This window comes from Vulpes lagopus, chromosome 2 (genome assembly GCF_018345385.1).
Source record: "Vulpes lagopus strain Blue_001 chromosome 2, ASM1834538v1, whole genome shotgun sequence".
NCBI classification, from domain to species: Eukaryota; Metazoa; Chordata; class Mammalia; order Carnivora; family Canidae; genus Vulpes; species Vulpes lagopus.
This window is the reverse complement of record NC_054825.1, coordinates 15,065,263-15,085,019: the sequence shown is the minus strand read 5'-3', so window position 1 is coordinate 15,085,019 and position 19,757 is coordinate 15,065,263. Positions and strand designations below refer to the sequence as shown.

At 35.1% G+C, this 19,757-nt stretch overlaps 1 protein-coding gene across 3 annotated transcripts in view; it reads left to right on the top strand.

Moving 5' to 3' along the window:
• Positions 1-19,757, top strand: part of ATRNL1 (attractin like 1) — a 760,501-nt gene that overhangs the window by 331,529 nt on the left and 409,215 nt on the right. For all 3 annotated transcript variants that reach the window (XM_041742630.1, XM_041742631.1, XM_041742632.1), the window contains exon 25: positions 11,473-11,534. In XM_041742630.1, coding sequence (XP_041598564.1) covers positions 11,473-11,534 — 62 coding nt within the window. The remainder of the gene's footprint in view (positions 1-11,472; positions 11,535-19,757) is intronic.

Here is a 19,757-nt window from a genome sequence, read left to right as displayed (position 1 = left end):
ACAATAGTGCTACTCATCAACACTTATACATCACCACTTAAATTAAATTGAATTAGATTGAATCTAAATTACCTGTTTCTGAGTAAATGGGATTTGGTAATTTACTATTAAGTCAATCTGCAAACTGATGTCATAATTTAGATTTGATTTTTTTTTTCTATGAGAATGATGCTAGGAATCATTTTTTAATTTGCAATTCTAATTTTCATAGTAGAGTAGGTACATCCCCTTACTAATAATGGTTAACTTATACAGAACAAAATAGGAAAGAACAGAATCCTAATGCTGATGTCTGTAAATTTTTATCAGAAGTCTATTAGCATTTTTGAACACAGAAGATGAGTCATTTGAGCACAAAATAAGTTTGGAAATCTACTGGATAGTAGATATTAAAGAAAAAGGAAGTTTTATCTTATGCATATGGTTTGAAAAGTAAATGTTATCACACAAATATGCTGATATAGATGCCCTTATATACGTTTTTCTCAAACTATCCCAAAAGACCAATTATTTTCTTTCCCCTCCTCTTGTTATTATTGTTATTGTTTTATTTGTCATTTTCCAAATTGTTATAAACTTGAGAAATTTACCATATATATTTTCAATGTTTTCCTTTTTTAAGCTTCAGTTATTCCTTTTTTTAAGATTTTATTTATTTATTCAGAGAGACATAGGGAGAGGCATGGAGGGAGATGTAGGGTCCCAGCAGGAAGCCTGATATGGGACTTGATCCCAGGATCTGGGACCATGGCCTGAACTAAACGCAGATGCTCGACCACTGAGCCACTCAGGCACCATTTATTTATTTATTTATTTATTTATTTATTTATTTATTATTTATTTATCTATTTAAATTTTATTTTTTTTTTAAAAGATTTTATTTATTCATGAGAGACACAGAGAAAGAGAGAGACAGAGAGACAAAGAGGCAGAGACACAGGCAGAGGGAGAAGCAGGGAGCCTGACATGGGACTTGATCATTCCCTGGGCTGAAGGCAGGTGCTAAACCGCTAAGCCATCCAGGGATTTCCCCCCTTTTTTTATTGTAAAGAATTTATTTATTAATCCATGAGAGACACAGAAAGAGAAGAAGGCTCCCTTAGGGGAGCCTGATGCAGGACTTGATCCCAGGACCCTGGGATCACACACTGAGCTAAAGGCAGATGCACAACCACTAAGCCACCCAGGTGCCCCAAGCTTCAGTTCTTTTTTCATTAAAGTAGGTTGACATAAGTTCAAGAATTGTTAGTATTGGAAATTGTTAAATAAATTTTATTCATTACTTAAGTAATATATCAATTATACTAATCAGAAAGTATAAATGTGAGAAATATGTAAAACCATACCTAAGAAAACATTCTTATAGAGACAAATGGAAAGATTTATGATAGCAACAAAATTAAGATTGTGATAGGTATGGGAGGTTCAATGAAGGAAGATATATCAAGTTGACACAGAGCTCAGTTCCACAACCCTGAGATCCATGACCTGAGCCGAAATCAAGAGTTGGCAGCTTAACTGACTGGGCAACCCAGGCACCCCTACACACAATTACATTTATTCATTTTATTTATTTATTTATTTATTTATTTATTTATTTATTTATTTAATTTAAATTTATTTTTTATTGGTGTTCAATTTACCAACATTCAGAAAAACACCCAGTGCTCATCCCGTCAAGTGCCCCCCCCAGTGCCCGTCACCCATTAACCCCCACCCCCCGCCCTTCTCCCCTTCCACCACCCCTAGTTCGTTTCCCAGAGTTAGGAGTCTTTATGTTCTGTCTCCCTTTCTGATATTTCCCACACATTTCTCCTCCCTTCCCTTATATTCCCTTTCACTATTTTTTATATTCCCTGTATGAGTGAAACCATGTGATGATTGTCCTTGTCCAACTGACTTACTTCACTCAGCATAATACCCTCCAGGTCCATCCACGTTGAAGCAAATGGTGAGTATTTGTCATTTCTAATGGCTGAGTAATAGTCCATTGTATACATAAACCACATCTTCTTTATCCATTCATCTTTCGATGGACACATGGACACCAAGGCTCCTTCCACAGTTTGGATATGTGGACATTGCTGCTATAAACATCGGGGTGCAGGTGTCCTGGTGTTTCATTGTATCTGTATCTTTGGGGTAAATCCCCAACAGTGCAATTGCTGGGTCGTAGGGCAGGTCTATTTTTAACTCTTTGAGGAACCTCCACATAGTTTTCCAGAGTGGCTGCACCAGTTCACATTCCCACCAACAGTGTAAGAGGGTTCCCTTTTCTCCGCCTCCTCTCCAACATTTGTGGTTTCCTGCCTTGTTAATTTTCCCCATTCTCACTGGTGTGAGGTGGTATCTCATTGTGGTTTTGATTTGTATTTCCCTGATGGCAGTGATGTAGAGCATTTTCTCATGTGCTTGTTGGCCGTGTCTATGTCTTCCTCTGTGAGATTTCTCTTCATGTCTTTTTCCCATTTCATGATTGGATTGTTTGTTTCTTTGGTGTTGAGTTTAATAAGTTCTTTATAGATCTTGGAAACTAGCCCTTTATCTGATACGTCATTTGCAAATATCTTCTCCCATTCTGTAGGTTGCCTTTTAGTTTTGTTGACTGTATCCTTTGCTGTGCAAAAGCTTCTTATCTTGATGAAGTCCCAAGAGTTCATTTTTGCTTTTGTTTCTTTTGCATTCGTGGATGTATCTTGCAAGAAGTTACTGTGGCCAAGTTCAAAAAGGGTGTTGCCTGTGTTCTCCTCTAGGATTTGGATGGAATCTTGTCTCATATTTAGATCTTTCATCCATTTTGAGTTTATCTTTGTGTATGGTGCAAGAGAGTGGTCTAGTTTCATTCTTCTGCATGTGGATGTCCAGTTTTCCCAGCACCATTTATTGAAGAGACTGTCTTTCTTCCAATGGATAGTCTTTCCTCCTTTATCGAATATTAGTTGACCATAAAGTTGAGGGTCCACTTCTGGGTTCTCTATTCTGTTCCATTGATCTATGTGTCTGTTTTTGTGCCAGTACCACACTGTCTTGATGACCACAGCTTTGTAGTACAACCTGAAATCTGGCATTTATTCATTTTTAAATGCAAATTTTATGAATTCTGGCAGTCATACACAATCATATAATCATTTTTATAATCAAGATTGAAAGTTTCATCAGTCAAAAATTGTCTTTGCATAACATTGCTGTTAATCATCTTTCACTGACCCCAGACCCTCGTAGAAAACTGATCCACTTTTTTTTTTAAAGGAAAATCCACTTTATTTTTTTTTTTAATTTTTATTTATTTATGATAGTCACAGAGAGAGAGAGAGGCAGAGACACAGGCGGAGGGAGAAGCAGGCTCCATGCACCGGGAGCCTGATATGGGATTCGATCCCGGGTCTCCAGGATCGCGCCCTGGGCCAAAGGCAGGCGCCAAACCGCTGCGCCACCCAGGGATCCCACTGATCCACTTTCTATCATTATAGATTTGCCTTTCTGTGCTCCCTTTGGGAGTACATATGTTAAGATTTACCTTCCTATAATTTTTATAAAATGGAATTACATACTGTGTATTTGTTTTATAATATATTTGAGATTACTCAAGTGAATGTCTGTGTAAACATTTGATTCTTTTTTATTATTGACTATTTCGATGGAATGGTTATATAATGACTTATTTATTCATAAGTTGATGAATTTTGGGGCTTTGTCCAGTTTGAGGTGATTATTAATTAAACCACTCTAAAGGTTCACATATAGTTATTTTTGTGGGTATATGTTCTCATGTTATCCAACTAGAACATACAGTAACTGTATGTTTACTTTTCTAAGTAACTGCTAAAATTGTTGTACAGTTTTGCATTTCCATTAGTAATGTATGAGCATTCTAGGTGCTCCCATCTTCAACAATACTTGATATTGTCAATTTTGTTGTTTTAATTTAGGTATTCTAACTTATGTGAAGTGGTCATTTGTTGTTTTTAATTTTTCCTAAAGACTAATGATATTAATCATCTTTCGGGTGTTTAGTTTGCATTCACATATTTTCTTTGGTGAAGTATCTGTTCCAATCTTTGCCCATGTTTTTACGGTTTTGAGATTTCTTTTTATATTCTGGATACAAGTCCGCTTAAGATGTGCATTGCCGTACTTTCTCCCAGATTATTTCTTGTTTTTTTTTTTTTTTTTTTTTTTTTTTTTGTTGTTGTTGTTGTTCTGCTAACACTCTTCAAAAAAAAAGTTTTTTAATTTTAATCAAATCCAGTTTATCAGTTTCTCTTTTTTAATGGCCCATGTTTTTGATGTTCTATTTTTTTTCTTGTCCGGTAAGAGTTTCAGTGTGGTAATGAGACATTTTGAAAGCAGATATTCTTTTTTTTTTTTTTTAAAGATTTTATTTATTTATTCCTGAAAGACACAGAGAAAGAGAGAGAGGCAGAGACACAGGCAGAGGGAGAAGCAGGCTCCACTCCATGCAGTGAGCCTGATGTGGGCCTCGATCCCTGGTCTCCAGGTTCACACCCTGGGCTGAAGGCGGTCCTAAACCGCTGAGCCACCCGGGCAGCCCCGAAAGCAGATATTCTTGCCTTGTTGCCAGTCTTAAAGGGAAAACATTCCATTCTTCACCATGAATTATTATGTTAGCTAAATGTTTTTCAAGAATTTTAGAGAAGTTTTCTTGGATATTATTTTACTGATAGTTTTTAACATCGATAGTTGATGTTGAATTCTTCCAAACTTTTTCTGTACCTATTGGAATGATTTTCTGCTAATTCACTTTTAGTCTTTAGGCTTGGTAAATTACATTGGTTAATTTTGAATGTTGAACCAGTTTTGCATTTTGGGATAAACCAAAGGTGGTATTGATTTATTATCCTTTTTATATATTGCTGGAGTCCGTTTGCTAGTATTTATTGAGATTTTATTCTCCTTCTATATTAATGAAAAATATTTGTGTCTAGTTTTTTTTTTTTTTTCTTATAATTGTTTGGTTTTCTTATCAAGATACTGCTGGTCTCACAAAATAAGTGTTACTAAAAGTATTATTTCCTTTTCTGTGTTCTAAAAGAGGATGTAGACATGATACTACTTCTTACTTAAATATTTAGAATTCCCAATGAAGTCCTATGTTTATAATTGATTATTTTGTTATTTTAGTTGTGTTGCTCCAGGGTTTTATTTTTTTATTTTATTTTTAAAATATTTTATTTATTTATTAGAGACCCAGAGAGAGAGAGGGGCAGAGACACAGACAGAGGGAGAAGCAGGCTCCATGCAGGGAGCCTGACATGGGACTCAATCCGGGTCTCCAGGATCATGCCACAGGCTGAAGGTGGCACTAAACCACTGAGCCACCAGGGCTGCCCGCTCCAAGGTTTTAAATGAGAAATCTAATGTGCTTAATAGTTACAGTACTACTTAGGTTATCTATTTTTCCATAAGAGAGCTTTATTATGTCGTGTATTGCAGTGAAGTTTTCCATATTGTCAAGGATATTGAATTTATGGGCATTAGTTTATTTGAAAAATTATCTTATTATCCTTTTCATTTCTGTAGGGTCTATGGTAATGTCCCCTCTTTCATTCCTGATACTGGAAATTTGTGACTTCTCTCACTTTTTTTTGCTTGATCGGACCAGAGGCTTGCTAATTTCTTTGATCTTTTAAAAGAACCAGCTTCTAGAAATAAATATTAATTATATATATATATATATATATATATATATATATATATATATATACACACACACACATATTCCTCTATCTGATGAAAGCCATCCTAAAAACATGTGCAAATATCAATATGAACTCATGGTTAGCTTAGATAGATACAAATGTTTATATGTATAGATATGTATATATGCACATGTTAGTAAACACACTATACTAGGAAGGCCTAAAAACAATGATACCATAGTATCCACAAGCAAACCTAATGCCTAAGGTTTGATTTCTACTACCATTATCCAGTAAAGAAATTACTTGGAAGAAATGGTTGATTCATGGACTAGGGTAGCTAATACATAAGCTAATCCTGGAGTATTTTATAGTGCCAGAAAGTAAGGAAGTATTAAAACAAAAAAAAAAAAAAATAAGAGGAAAGTTAGGCAATTATTTGCTCTAAGAAGAATTAAACCCATTTTTTTTTAAAAGATTTTGTTTATTTATTCATGAGAGAGACAGAGAGAAAGAGAGGCAGAGACACAGGCCAGAGGGAGAAGCAGACTCCCGATGAGGAGCTGGATGCGGGATTCGATCCTAGGGCTCCCTGGGATCAAGCCCTGAGCCAAAGGCCAAGGCTCAACTGCTGAGCCACCCAGGCATCCCCCATTAAATTTTTTAAGCAATATTCAAGAAAGTATAATCAGAAATTTGTGTACTATTTATGCAGAATTGTCTGGTATGTTCATTCCACATGTTTGTTTTTTTTCCAGAAATAGGTTTTATTCTTTTAAAAATCATTCATTTTCCATTTAACCCTGTATTTTGAAATCTTTCTTTATAAGAGTTTATATATTATTACATTAATAACCATCATGTTAATTATCTAAAGGACACTTATGCTTATCTGGAATAGATAGATTATTGTGGTGGATTTTATCCAGTAATAGCTAACTTAAGCCCCAGTTTGCTTTTATTTATTTAAAAAATTGGATAAATAAAAATCTGTGATCTTGAATTGCTTAGCTGAAAAATAGCTTGCTTTGACCTATAGTTGACCAGCTTTCATTATGTAAGTATGCTTTTATGTCAGCATTTTGAAAGACTGTGATCCAAACAATGTTTTAAAGAACTTCTCCTTTACTTTCAGTTTGTTAAAGGAACTTGATAATTTCAACACATCCCTTTATATTTTCATTTTTATTTATTTCATATTATATCAGAGTTTATTTATGGCAGGCTGACATTTTGCACAAACACACCAATTTGTCCTTCAAATTAACATTTTTTTCTCCCTTTCAAATTCTGACATTTTGTGGTAAATATCAAGCTATTAATCTACTTCTCTATCCAAAGGCATTTAATGCAGCTTTCAAGTCACAAACTCAAAACGTTGATCATTATTATTAATTAATGAAAAGTATAACACATCTTAAATTCAGGTTTTATATTTTAGACATATGAATTTGCATGTAAGATCAAATGGTAAAAATATATAATCATCATCACTATTGCCATAGATTGAGCCAACTCAGTTTTTAGTATGTCACTTAATTGTTTGGGGGCTTTTTAAAAACATGGAGGAAATTAGGATATTTTGAAATTTTACCGCTTTACCATAATTGGTCTCTTGATTTTGATTAATTTTCTTTGAATAATTATTGGATGACTTGAATAACATCATTACAGAAACAGGAATTTCAATGGTGCATTTATGCTGGCTAAAATTTAAAACTGACTTTTAATGCACCTTGTGTAAACTTCTTATTTTTTTCATGGGAAAGACCACAGAACCAAAATGGAACATATTGATTATCTGTAAAGGGCCATGTTCTAGCAATGAAATCAGCCAATAGATTAGGCCATTATAGATTTTAGGTTCAGAATTGTTTTATATCCTCAGGAAGTATACTCTCAGAGACACTACAAAGTTAGGGTGTTGTTATTGTTATTGATTTGATTCACTGTTTTCTAGATAAAATTGGCTAAATGATCACTCTTTTAAAGCTGTCTCATTTGTTTTTCCACTGGCTTAAAAAATAATATTTCAGGCAATAACCTATTTAGTTGAGAAGATTTCAGTCTGATGTAATTCATCTTCTGAAAGAAATTTCTAGAAGCCAACATAGTTAAAAATGTTCATTGTTGAAATTAAGAAGCTGCGGTAAATATACATGTTAAGAAATCATTTGTTACTTTGATTTCAAAATATTGTAGCTAAAATTGTAAATGGTATATCTTATAAAATTTTTCTTTGACTAAAAATAAATAAAAACATTTTTATATAAGGAACACATTTTCTGTAACTTCTGAACTTCACAGTAAATATCAATTTATAAGGAAAAATGATATTTCATTATCTATAATTAGCATATAATTATAGTGTATATGATTACTGGTTTATAAAACAAATTCAAATAAACAATTTAAAAATATTTTTCAGAATAACATTTATGCCTGTTTCGTCTCATGGCTTATATGAAGTTCTAAGGATACTCTTATGCCAAATTTTGCTATTCAATATATTCAGTTATTCAGCAAACATTTATTAAATGCTTGCTATGTACCAAATGCTGTTCTAGGTATTGGGACAATGCTATGAACAATATGAACAAGGCTATTATTCTCATGAAGCTTACATTTTAGTGGAGAAAGACATCTTAACTAATGATCAACCATTAAGATAAGGTAGTTTCAGACTGAAGTGTAAAAGAAGTAGGTTCACGAGACAGCACCTACTTCAGAGAGTGTTTTAGAGAAATGTGTTATTTTAGGTGAGATCTGGATAATAAGGAGCCAGCCATGTGAAGACCAATGCTCAACATCACTTAAAATGGTTCTCCCTCTCTGTCTTCTTATTCCTTTCCCTGTGGGCTGTCCAGTTTCATTGGAAAGGGCCTGGAACTGCTGGATTCTGTTCTAAGTAGAGAAAAACTGAGGATAGCCAGATACATTGAATCTAATGCTATGTTTTATATTTCTCTGCTACTCTTACCTTTCCTCCTGTTTCTCAGTACTTCCACATACTTTTTAGACACCAAGGAGTGGATTCCCTGTCTTACATATGTAAATATAGAAAATAAGATACTTTTTAAAATTAAGTGTAGGTGACACACAATATAATCAAAATAGGATGCTTTTAATGTTTTTTCCCCCATTAGCACTTACCAAGTTCTAACACATTGTATAATTTATTATTATTATTACTGTTTTTTGTCTGCGGTCATCAGCACCATTAGGAATTTTGATGTTATTTTTCACTGATACATCTAAGAACTTAATATGGTATTCAGAATATAGTAGATATGAAGTGAAATATTTGTTGGATGAATAAATTGGCACTTTATATGAGGGAATTTGCTTGAATTAGTGTCTGCTGGGCCTTATTCATTGATAATACCTAATCATCCTTGGATCTGCCTTCCATTTCTAACATCAGTCCAATCTGATTATTACATCTTTGGCTGAGAATGAACTATCTGACATAGTGTTTTCCAGAGGCTGTCTCCTGTAGAACTTCCTATAGAAAGTCTAAGGGGGGAGAAAAATGTTCAAAGATTTTCACAACACTTTGTACTGCTGACTTTCCTTTTGAACAAATGAAATGGAATGCTTTTGAACTTGGAGCTCTAGCATCCAGATGATTTGCTGAGTACAGAGATTGCTTGTGCTAAGTCTGCATTTACTCTTGAGTACATTTATGTTAACAGATTAGTTACTTTAGGGCATAACTTGCTTCTATTTTTAAGGCAGTTTGAATTTCAGATATAGTTTCTGACAGAGACCTCCCCCATCAGTTTTTATGCCGTCATATACTCCTCATTGTGAAAGGTAGTAGAGTATTATCTGTAACAAAAGTTGGTCAAGGTCTCCAAACAGTACTTTACTTCATGTTCAATCATCACATTGCAACTTAATTTGTGAACAACTGCAGCTATCATTGTGACAAATTAGAAAATGTGTTAATTTGGAAAGTCTAGGTGTCTCATCACCCTCTGGTAGTGGAATCCCAGATTACCCTCTACATACAAGCTGGAGTCAAAATATCATTCATATCTATTATGAAAACTTTCTTCTTTTCTTTTATATTAATAGGTATAGATAGGTAACATAATTGAAGTTCATGGTTATAAATTGGAGACTCTTCTTTTAATTACTTTATTCAGATATTATTTGGGAAAAAGTAAGATATTGTAGATATTTTCATCTGTGTCAGTGTTTTGCTTACTTGTCTCAAAACATGATTTTTGTTCCAAGGTACTTAGTTATGTGGACTCAGAAAGGGTAATATCTGTTTCAAATGTACTCTCATGGATAGTCACCTGGGGAGAAAATTCATTTGTATTTTTTCCACTTAAAAAGATATTTTTTTCTTAAATCTTTTAAGACATTTTCACCTATAACCAATCTCCTACAGCAATTATCTTTCCTCAGTCTCTGTATAAGTGCTTTGTAATTCTTCAAATGCTTAGAAGCTTTTTGGAAATGAATGTCACTATATTTAAGCCATAATGTATATGCCAAAAATTTAACTGTCTTCTCAACTGACTATACTTCTTTATTTTATATAAGAAATACTGGTCTTTCTTATTTAAAATGCCATTTAAATTCCTTAGTGTTACTTCTTCGCAATGAAAGCTGGGATAATTGTAAGGCTCATCTCTTTCGTTTTCCTTTACTCTTGGATTATATCTTTTGTCCAATGTCTGATTTTTTTGTGTGTGTGATATACTTTGTATAGTTTTCTAGTTGTTTAAGGGAGGAGATATTTCTCATCCCTGTTAGTCTATCTGTACTGGAAATGGAAATTCAATTCCATGTTTTTGAATGATTTTCATAAAAGATTATTAAAGGAAAAAGATTTCAGTAACTTAATGGTTTAGCTTCAGCTATCTGGGAAAATTCACTTATGTTGACCATTGCTCTATACATGATGTAAAAGCATAAAGTATTTATTATACCTACTATATGCTAGGTATTATGGCAAGAATTTTTATTAGTTCAGTTAATCTTTCCTCTAGCACTGTGAAGTAGGTACTTTTATTATTACTTTTCACATATAGGACAACCAAGACGTAGATAAATAATTTTCCAAAATATTTATACCTAGTAAGTGAAAAGGTGATTTCAAAATCAGAAATTCTCTATTCAGATACTGTATTATTGACTAATATACATATGTAGTACTTACTGAAGAATTGTGTTACAGTATAGTCTCTATGTTAGCAGAAATGTAAAACAACTTTACCTTATTGGCTAGTTTCACCTCTCAAAATTCATTTCTTATTAACATGAAATTGTAAAATGAGCGACATATTTTATTTTTTGAGTAGAGTATAATAAAATAATTGTATGCATACTGCATGCAACCTCTCTAGACAAAAATATATGGGGAAAAAATATCCTGTTTCTTTAATAGGGTTGAAATTTATTTTTCTTTTGGCATACAAGAAATTATTAGTTGTATTAATAGAAAATGTGATCATTATTCAATGAAGAATCTCATTTGCATGTTTTAGTTAGGCACATTTAATATGTCATAGGATTGCACATGAAACTGCCTACATTCTTGAGGTAATTTTGTAATAGTTTTTTAAAACCATTTAATGTAATAGCCTATATAGAAGTGCTCATTGTCGGTTGTTAAATTTGTTAGGTGTACTAGATGAAGTTCTGATTTCAGCATATATGATTTAAAATGTAGTAATCCAAATCCTTTGATGGTTTAAAATATTGTATGTACAAATGCCATGAAACACCACCACCAATACTGGAAAAGAACATATATTGAGTAGGTTTCAAACTGTCTTTTATTTTGATTTTTCAGATTGCATTCTCACAACATAATACAATCATGGATCTTGTGCAGTTTTTTGTCACCTTCTTCAGGTAATTTGCTTTTACTGACTTTGAATTTATTAAACCTATATTCTGATAATATTCTACCAATCTGTTAGGTAATTTATCAAATCTCTAACCTTGAATATCAGTGGTGTGTCTTGAATAGTTTTATATGCTTAAATATATACTATAGAGCAGAGGAAATATATTTGAAATATATTTTTCAAGATGATTTTGCTATTGTACTATTTAATTGCTAATGGAATCAGTGGAAAGAAGATGATAACTATGTTCCTGTCACATAAGTAATTCATTAATGAAATTAGCAACATATTCACCATGGATTAGGTATATCTTCTAGAATTAAATAATTTCAATTATTTGTTAGGTAATTATCATATATGTTTAGCAATGTGCTAAAAATCTGTAGGGAATGTATTTTCTCTCCTCAGTGAGCTTCAAATCTGGAAATACTATGATTTTGAATAGAGCATCATTCCCTAGAACATTAGTTATCTGAGGTATTAGCAGTAAGTTCATACAAAGATTTTATAATTAAACAACTTTGGAAAATAGGGCTCTTTTAGTTTGTTTATAGCTGATATTACTTCTACCACTGACATTACAAGAGTTTTTTTTTTTCTTAGAGTTTTTACTTTTTTTTCAAAAAAATATTTTATGTTTATTCATGAGAGACGCAAAAAGAGAGGCAGAGACATAGGCAAAAGGAGAAGCAGGCTCCCTGAGGGGAACCTGATGTGGGACACGATCCCGGGATCCTGACCTGAGCCAAAGGCAGCTGCTCAACCACTGAGGCATCAAGTTGCCCCTCCTTAGAGTTTTTCATGTGCTACTTTGTGATGTATCTTTCTAAAGGAGAGGGTAGAGTTTGCAGCATTTCTCAAATTATAAAAATTCTTTTCAGGGAACGTCTATTATTATTTCCATAGGATGTAAATAAAGAAACATTGGATTGGGAGAAGTGTGTCAGTGATAGGATAACACAGATGCTATGTTATCTTAGGTCATCTGGATAGGAAGGGATGTTATTTTTGTTAATATGATTATTGTACGTACAGGTTGTACTGTTCCACTGAGTGCCTTTATGTGAATTAGACAAATGTGTTCTCCTTTGGCAGACATAGCCCTAGATCGTAGCATACAGCTTTACAGAGTGCAGTATGAATTTTGACCTCCACTTACCAAATTGGCTGAGTTGCTTTGTACTTCATGAAGAAACCTATACAACCCAATCCTTGACATAGATGATATGCCAAGTACTTTCTTAAATGCCAAAGTAACCATTATTGGTTTTCTTGTCTAGACACCCATACAATACTTGAATTCCTATTATCTTCCCCACAGGGTCAGGAAACATTTTCTGTAAAGAGCCAGATAGGGAATATTTCAGGATTTGTGGGCTATACCATCTCGGTTGTATATATGCAAACCTGCTGCTATAGTGCTAAAGCAGATATAGCCAATAAGGAAGCAAATGGGAGTGGCTCTGTTCCAATAAACCTTTATTACAAAAACAGCTGGTGGGCTGAGTTCTGCCTGTGGACATAATTTGCCCAACCCCTCATCTAGCTTATGCCCGAATGCCTTTAATGATGAAAACATGCCATCTCCTGAGATAGCATTTTCTATCTTCAGATAACTAATTGTTCTTTGTAATTGAGATGAAATCTGTCTCCCCATAACATCACCTCTCATTCATCCATATGGTTCAACACAGAGCAAGCCTCATCTCTCATCTCCATCTATATAGCCCTTCAGTTTCTAAACTTTTTTCCAATTTACATATTCTCTATTTCTTTATCCTCTTCTGTTATCGAAACCTTTGTCATGTTGGTCGCTTTGCTCTGAAAACAGTCGTGTTTGTCTATTTCCCTTTAGAAGTTGTGATTTCCAGAATTTAATGCTATCAACATATTAATCATTAAGTATGTATGCATATTTTAAATTTGTCCCTTAAAAATGAAATGAGGAAACAAATATGTTATGTTTTATGACTTTGTACTTCTGAGTATAAATGGATTTTGAGGCTGTTTATTAGGTTATAGAATGTTTTTGGAATTAGAAGTTAGAATAAAACAAGCATTATTAAAGCATCAAAATAAAACTGTTTTTTGATGCAGAAGAGTGTGGATGGAAATATATTGAATAGTTCAACTCTGTATAAAAATCCACAAAATTGAATATATATGTAAATTATTAAATGTTTAGGGTTTTATTTTAAGCTTTTGAATTTGTATGCATATTTAAGTTCAATAGCTTTTTTATTAACTAAAAGAAAGCTAGTGTTAATGTGTTCCATGTCTTAGAGATGATCCTATTTATTATGTTGTCATCATGGACAAAGTGAAATAAAATATTCTACCTGTTGTGTGAGATAAAATATATTTGATGTGCTTTTTTGTCATTTAAATTTCTTTCAGTAGGAAATGTAAATTAGATCGTTTTAAAATTATCTCATTGTTAAGAAAAAAACATGGATAGACTATTTTAAAGTTTTTTTTTTTTTTTTTTTTAAATAAAGCCACTGCTAAATTTTAAAAGAATTTTAAACAGATCAGCGTGTATGGACATCCTTCAGTCAGGCCACTATAACTGCTGTCTGTTGCTGTTTCTAACTGAGTTACTGATGTAGCAGAGGTGAATATGTCAGCTTTCCAGTTTAGCCTTGATTCAATAGAGGCCAGTTCACAAACTCTGTCAGTTTTTAACCTCTATATTGGGCATAGTTCTGGGGTAAACATGATTGGGCAAGTACTAGGGGGATCATTTATAGGCATAGCCTGGCTTTGATCTTAGCTTTCTATACCATCAGAAGGAGCTCATAGTTAGTAGGTGAAAATCTCAGTCCTTTCATATGTAGAATTAAATGATTTTGTAGTTGTTGTGAGAGTCTGTAGTATAGCATACTAAATGATTAGAAAACTGGAAGGGAGTTATTTTAAAAATAAATGTTTTTGTCTGGTATGTAAAGTGGAAAAGGAAGTCTTTATGAATCTGAAAAGTTAAGTCTGATAAATTAAATGGAAATATAGTAGGGACCACTGCCCTTGGACCTTTTAAAATATGTAGTGGTATGTATTTTCACTATCTCACTGGGATGACATAATATTTTTGATTTACCATCTTAACGAGATGGAGGGTTTAGAGGTTGCCTAAGTGGTTTTTCTCACCATGACAGATCTTACCCCACAGGCCAGGGATATAATGTACAGGTTACTCTAAACACTTTGTACATAAATTCTAATTATATACTAGAGAACTGGGGAAATTATCACTGGATGGATCCATAGACACAATTGGTCCCCTGTGAGCCAAAATTTAGCAAAAATTTGTTGCATGACTCCTGAGGACACTCCAAATCTAACAAGGGGCCACTAAGATTTTAGTCCTTGAATATGTGTCATCATCTCTTACCCAGTGTTTAATATCTACTTATTCCTCTTGTAATGTATATATTACTGTGAATATACCTGTATATACACACAAATATACACAAATATGGGTAGGGATCATACGATGGTCCCATTGGGGATCAATTTGCAGACTATTCAAGATGTTTCAAGATGTCCTTTCTTCTCCCCTGCTCTGTAATGGGGATCTGGCTTTGTAAATTAGCTCATCTGGGAACTGAGCAGAATGCCATGATTTTTCTATTGAACCAACAATTCTCAGCCTGTTGTTTCCTCATTCTTACTTAAAATAAACTAAATGCTAAATAGCACCATTGTTGGCTGCCCACCTATTTGACCCCTAAGGATGCCAAGCATTTTTAATCATTTCAACAGCTCCTTGTGGGCCAACCCCCTTGTCTGCTCCAACAGTCTTATTGATCGTTATGGTAATAATTGTGGGCTCTGGATTTTGTCAGTTAAGTCCTGACACCTGGCATCTTTTACTTTGAAGCCCCATTACTCAATGTCTAACCCTATTGCTGCCTCTCATCAGCTCTGGTCTGCAAAAGAAAGTCACCACTGAACTTCTTAGTGATGCCTCTCTCATCAGTGTATTCTTTCTCTAGTGGCCTTGGTCAAGGATGTGTCCCCTGGAACATAATCTACTGGTAGTTCGTCTGCCCTTACATAGTATACCCTTTCTAGCACATTCAATGTCCCTGTTGGCTTCTTTATTCCTTTCTCTTCCATCTGCTTGGGCAACTAGGACATTTCCATTACTTTCAATTGGCTGTTGTTTTTTCTAGGTTTCTAAGAATCACTCCAGCAGCAAGTTTTGCCTATCTCATCCTCAGGAGTCCTCAGTAAGGAATTATATTTCCTGTGGTCCTGAGAATATGCACCAAAATTCATGAGTTCTTGTTTATCCAGTCTTACCTGCTATCCTTCTTGATTAAACACCACCAAAATGCAATTCCTGTCATACTCCCCTAGTTCCTGCCAGTACACTCTAGCTTATTTTTATAGCTCTTTTAAGTATATAATAGCTTCCCAGTTCTTATCAGGCCAAGATGTATTATGCTTTCATTAACCTGGTTATGGGGCACCTGGGGGGCTTAGCTGGCTAAGCATCTGACTCTTGATTGCTGCTCAGGGCATAATCTTAGGGTCATGAGATTGAGCTTTGCATCAGGCTCTGTGCTCAGTGTGCAGTCTGTTTGTCCCTCTCCCTCTGCTTCTCCCCCTACTGTGCATGTGCATACTCTCTCTGATAAATAAATAAATAGATAAATAAATAAATAAATAGATAAATAAATAAATAAGTAAATAGATAAATAAATAAATAAATAAATAAATAAATAAATAAATAAATAAATTCTTAAACAAACAAACCTAGTTATCAGTCTGGCAAGCAGGAGAGGAGAAGGTGGCAGCTCATTAGGGGCATGTCTGTTGCCTCTATTACTAGGGAAGGGGGTTGTAGAACCAGCAGAAGCATGCTCAGAAGCACTCATCTCAATATTCCATTCTAAATATTCTTATCCCATATTTCAAGGGCTAGGTTTAGCCCTGTCTATGCATGAAAGAACTGGTCTAGCTGAGCATTTGATAATCTTGGGCTTTGCAGCTCTAACGCTAGATCATCAGCATGCTGTTCATCCATATTGGTTTTTCCAGTGTCAAAGATAAGGGCCTCAGTGAAAGCTAGGAGAGGGACTCTCTAGGTTTTATATTTAGTTGCTAATGTTTGTCAAGGGCCTTCAGTGTCTCGTTATCACAGTGCTGATATAATACAACATAGCAGTAATCAGCTAACCCAGTCTCTTTTGAAGGCAGTTTTCCCAGGTTCCCACTGGTGAAAGTTTTAGCAATTGAAGTATTCTCCCAGAGACTGTCCGTGTCCCACTCCCAACATTGATAGTGTTCTTTTAACCTGTCAAAGAATAAGTGAGCCAGTCTCAAATCCCGCCCCCCCCCCCTTTTTTTAACCTCATTATTACCCAAACTACAAGTCCTCAGAGAAGCAGACACCAAGACAGGATTAAACATGCAGTGCTGATCTGACCTTTGTGAAGTAGAGCATAAGAAAGGGAAGTTGAGTGAAAGAGCCTGAGATTTCAGTGCATTCCTAAAGCCAAATCGCTCATCAGAGTTCTGCCTCTCTCAGGATCAGGCCTGCTTTGTCATCACAGCAATGCTCATTGACTAGAGACAGTCCTTGGGAAGTATGGAAGTGAACAGGGCAATGGATTTCAGAGCGCAGTTGTTGGTACTCTTGGTGAATTGTGTTGTCTGTAGTCCGTGATCAGTAAGGTAAATTTTAATGGTTGGCACAATAGATTTGTCTCTTGCCTTAAGATTTGGTAGAACCGCCCTATAATACGATATGTATTTGATAAGGCTTTTCAGTTTGGTTTTGTATGATTTTATTTTTTTGTGGATAGATTTTTCAGTTTCTTATGAAAATTCATAAATATTTACACCTCAGGATTTCCATTTTTTCTTTTCTTTTTTTAAACATTTTATTTTATTTATTCATGAGAGACACACAGAGAGAGGCAGAGACACAGGCAGAGGGAGAAGCAGGCTCCATGCAGGGAGCCCGATGTGGGACTAGATCCCAGGACGCTGGGATCACGACCTGAGCCAAAGGCAGACGCTCAACTACTGAGCCACCCTGGTGCCCCTAGGACTTCTATTTTTTCTTAACATAGGTGGCAGTTTTCTTTAGGAAATTGTCTATCTCACTTTATTTTAAAAATTTATTGCCATATATTTTCCAAAATTAATATTCTAGAATCTCTCTTATCTTAGAATTATGTCTCCTTTTTCATTGTGAGTTTTGCCTCTTTTCTATTTCATTTTTTTTTCTTGATAAGCCATGTAAGAGCTTTGACAGTATTGAGAGTCTTTTTAAAAAATGCTCTGCATCATTGGCCATCAGGGAAATACAAATCAAAACCACAATGAGATACCACCTCACACCAGTGAGAATGATGAAAATTAACAAGACAGGAAACAACAAATGTTGGAGAGGATGTGGAGAGAGGGGAACCCTCTTGCACTGTTGGTGGGAATGTGAAATGGTGCAGCTACTCTGGAAAACTGTGTGGAGGTTCCTCAAAGAGTTAATAATAGAGCTACCCTATGACCCAGCAATTGCACTGCTGGGGATTTACCCCAAAGATACAGATGCAGTGAAACGGTAGGACACCTGCACCCCAATATTTATAGCAGCAATGTCCACAATAGCCAAACTGTAGAAAGAGAAGACAGTCTCTTCAATAAATGGCACTGGGAAAATTGGAGATCCACATGCAGAAGAATGAAACTAGACCACTCTCTTGCACCATACACAAAGATAAACTCAAAATGGATGAAAGATCTAAATGTGAGACAAGATTCCATCAAAATCCTAGAGGAGAACACAGGCAACACCCTTTTTGAACTCAGCCACAGTAACTTCTTGCAAGATAGATCCATGAAGGCAAAAGAAACAAAAGCAAAAATGAAAAATGATAAGAAGCTTTTGCACAGCAAAGGATACAGTCAACAAAACTAAAAGACAACCTACAGAATGGGAGAAGATATTTGCAAATGACGTATCAGATAAAGGGCTAGTTTCCAAGATCTATAAAAGAACTTATTAAACTGAACAGCAAAGAAACAAACAATCCAATCATCAAATGGGCAAAAGACATGAACAGAAATTTCACAGAGGAAGACACAGACATGGCCAACATGCACATGAGAAAATGCTCTGCATCACTTGCCATCAGGGAAATACAAATCAAAACCACAATGAGATACCACCTCACACCAGTGAGAATGGGGAAAATTAACAAGGCAGGAAACCACAAATGTTGGAGAGGAGGCGGAGAAAAGGGAACGGAACCCTCTTACACTGTTGGTGGGAATGTGAACTGGTGCAGCCACTCTGGAAAACTGTGTGGAGGTTCCTCAAAGAGTTAAAAATAGACCTGCCCTACGACCCAGCAATTGCACTGTTGGGGATTTACCCCAAAGATTCAGATGCAATGAAACGCCGGGACACCTGCACCCCGATGTTTCTAGCAGCAATGTCCACAATAGCCAAACTGTAGAAGGAGCCTTGGTGTCCATCGAAAGATGAATGGATAAAGAAGATGTGGTCTATGTATACAATGGGATATTCCTCAGTCATTAGAAACGACAAATACCCACCATATGTTTAAACATGGATGGAACTGGAGAGTATTATGCTGAGTGAAGTAAGTCAGTTGGACAAGGACAATCATCACATGGTTTCACTCATACAGGGAATATAAAAAATAGTGAAAGGGACTAAAGGGGAAAGGAGACAAAATGACTGGGAAATATCAGTGAGGGAGACAGAACATGAGAATCCTAACTCTGGGAAATGAACAAGGGGTACGAGAAGGGGAGGTGGGCGGGGGAATGGGGTGACTGGGTGATGGGCACTGAGGGGGGCACTTGATGGGTACTGAGGATGAGTACTCGGTGTTATACTATATGTTGGCAAATCGAACTCCAATAAAAATAAATAAATAAAAACCAGGTTTCATGGCTTTATTCCATTGTTTTATTGTTTTCTAATTCATTCTTTTCTACTTTTACTTCTACTTTTTTGGGGGTTTGCTCTCTGATTTTCCAATTTTTTTTAAAAAAAGATTTTATTTATTTATTCATGAGAGAGACACACAAGAGAGAGAAGCAGATACACAGACAGAGGGAGAAGGAAGCTCCATACAGGGAGCTTGATGTGGGACTTGATCCCGGATCCCACAATCATACCCTGAGCCTAAGTCAGATGCTCAACTGCTGAGCCACCCAGGCGTCCCTATTTTTCCAAATTTTT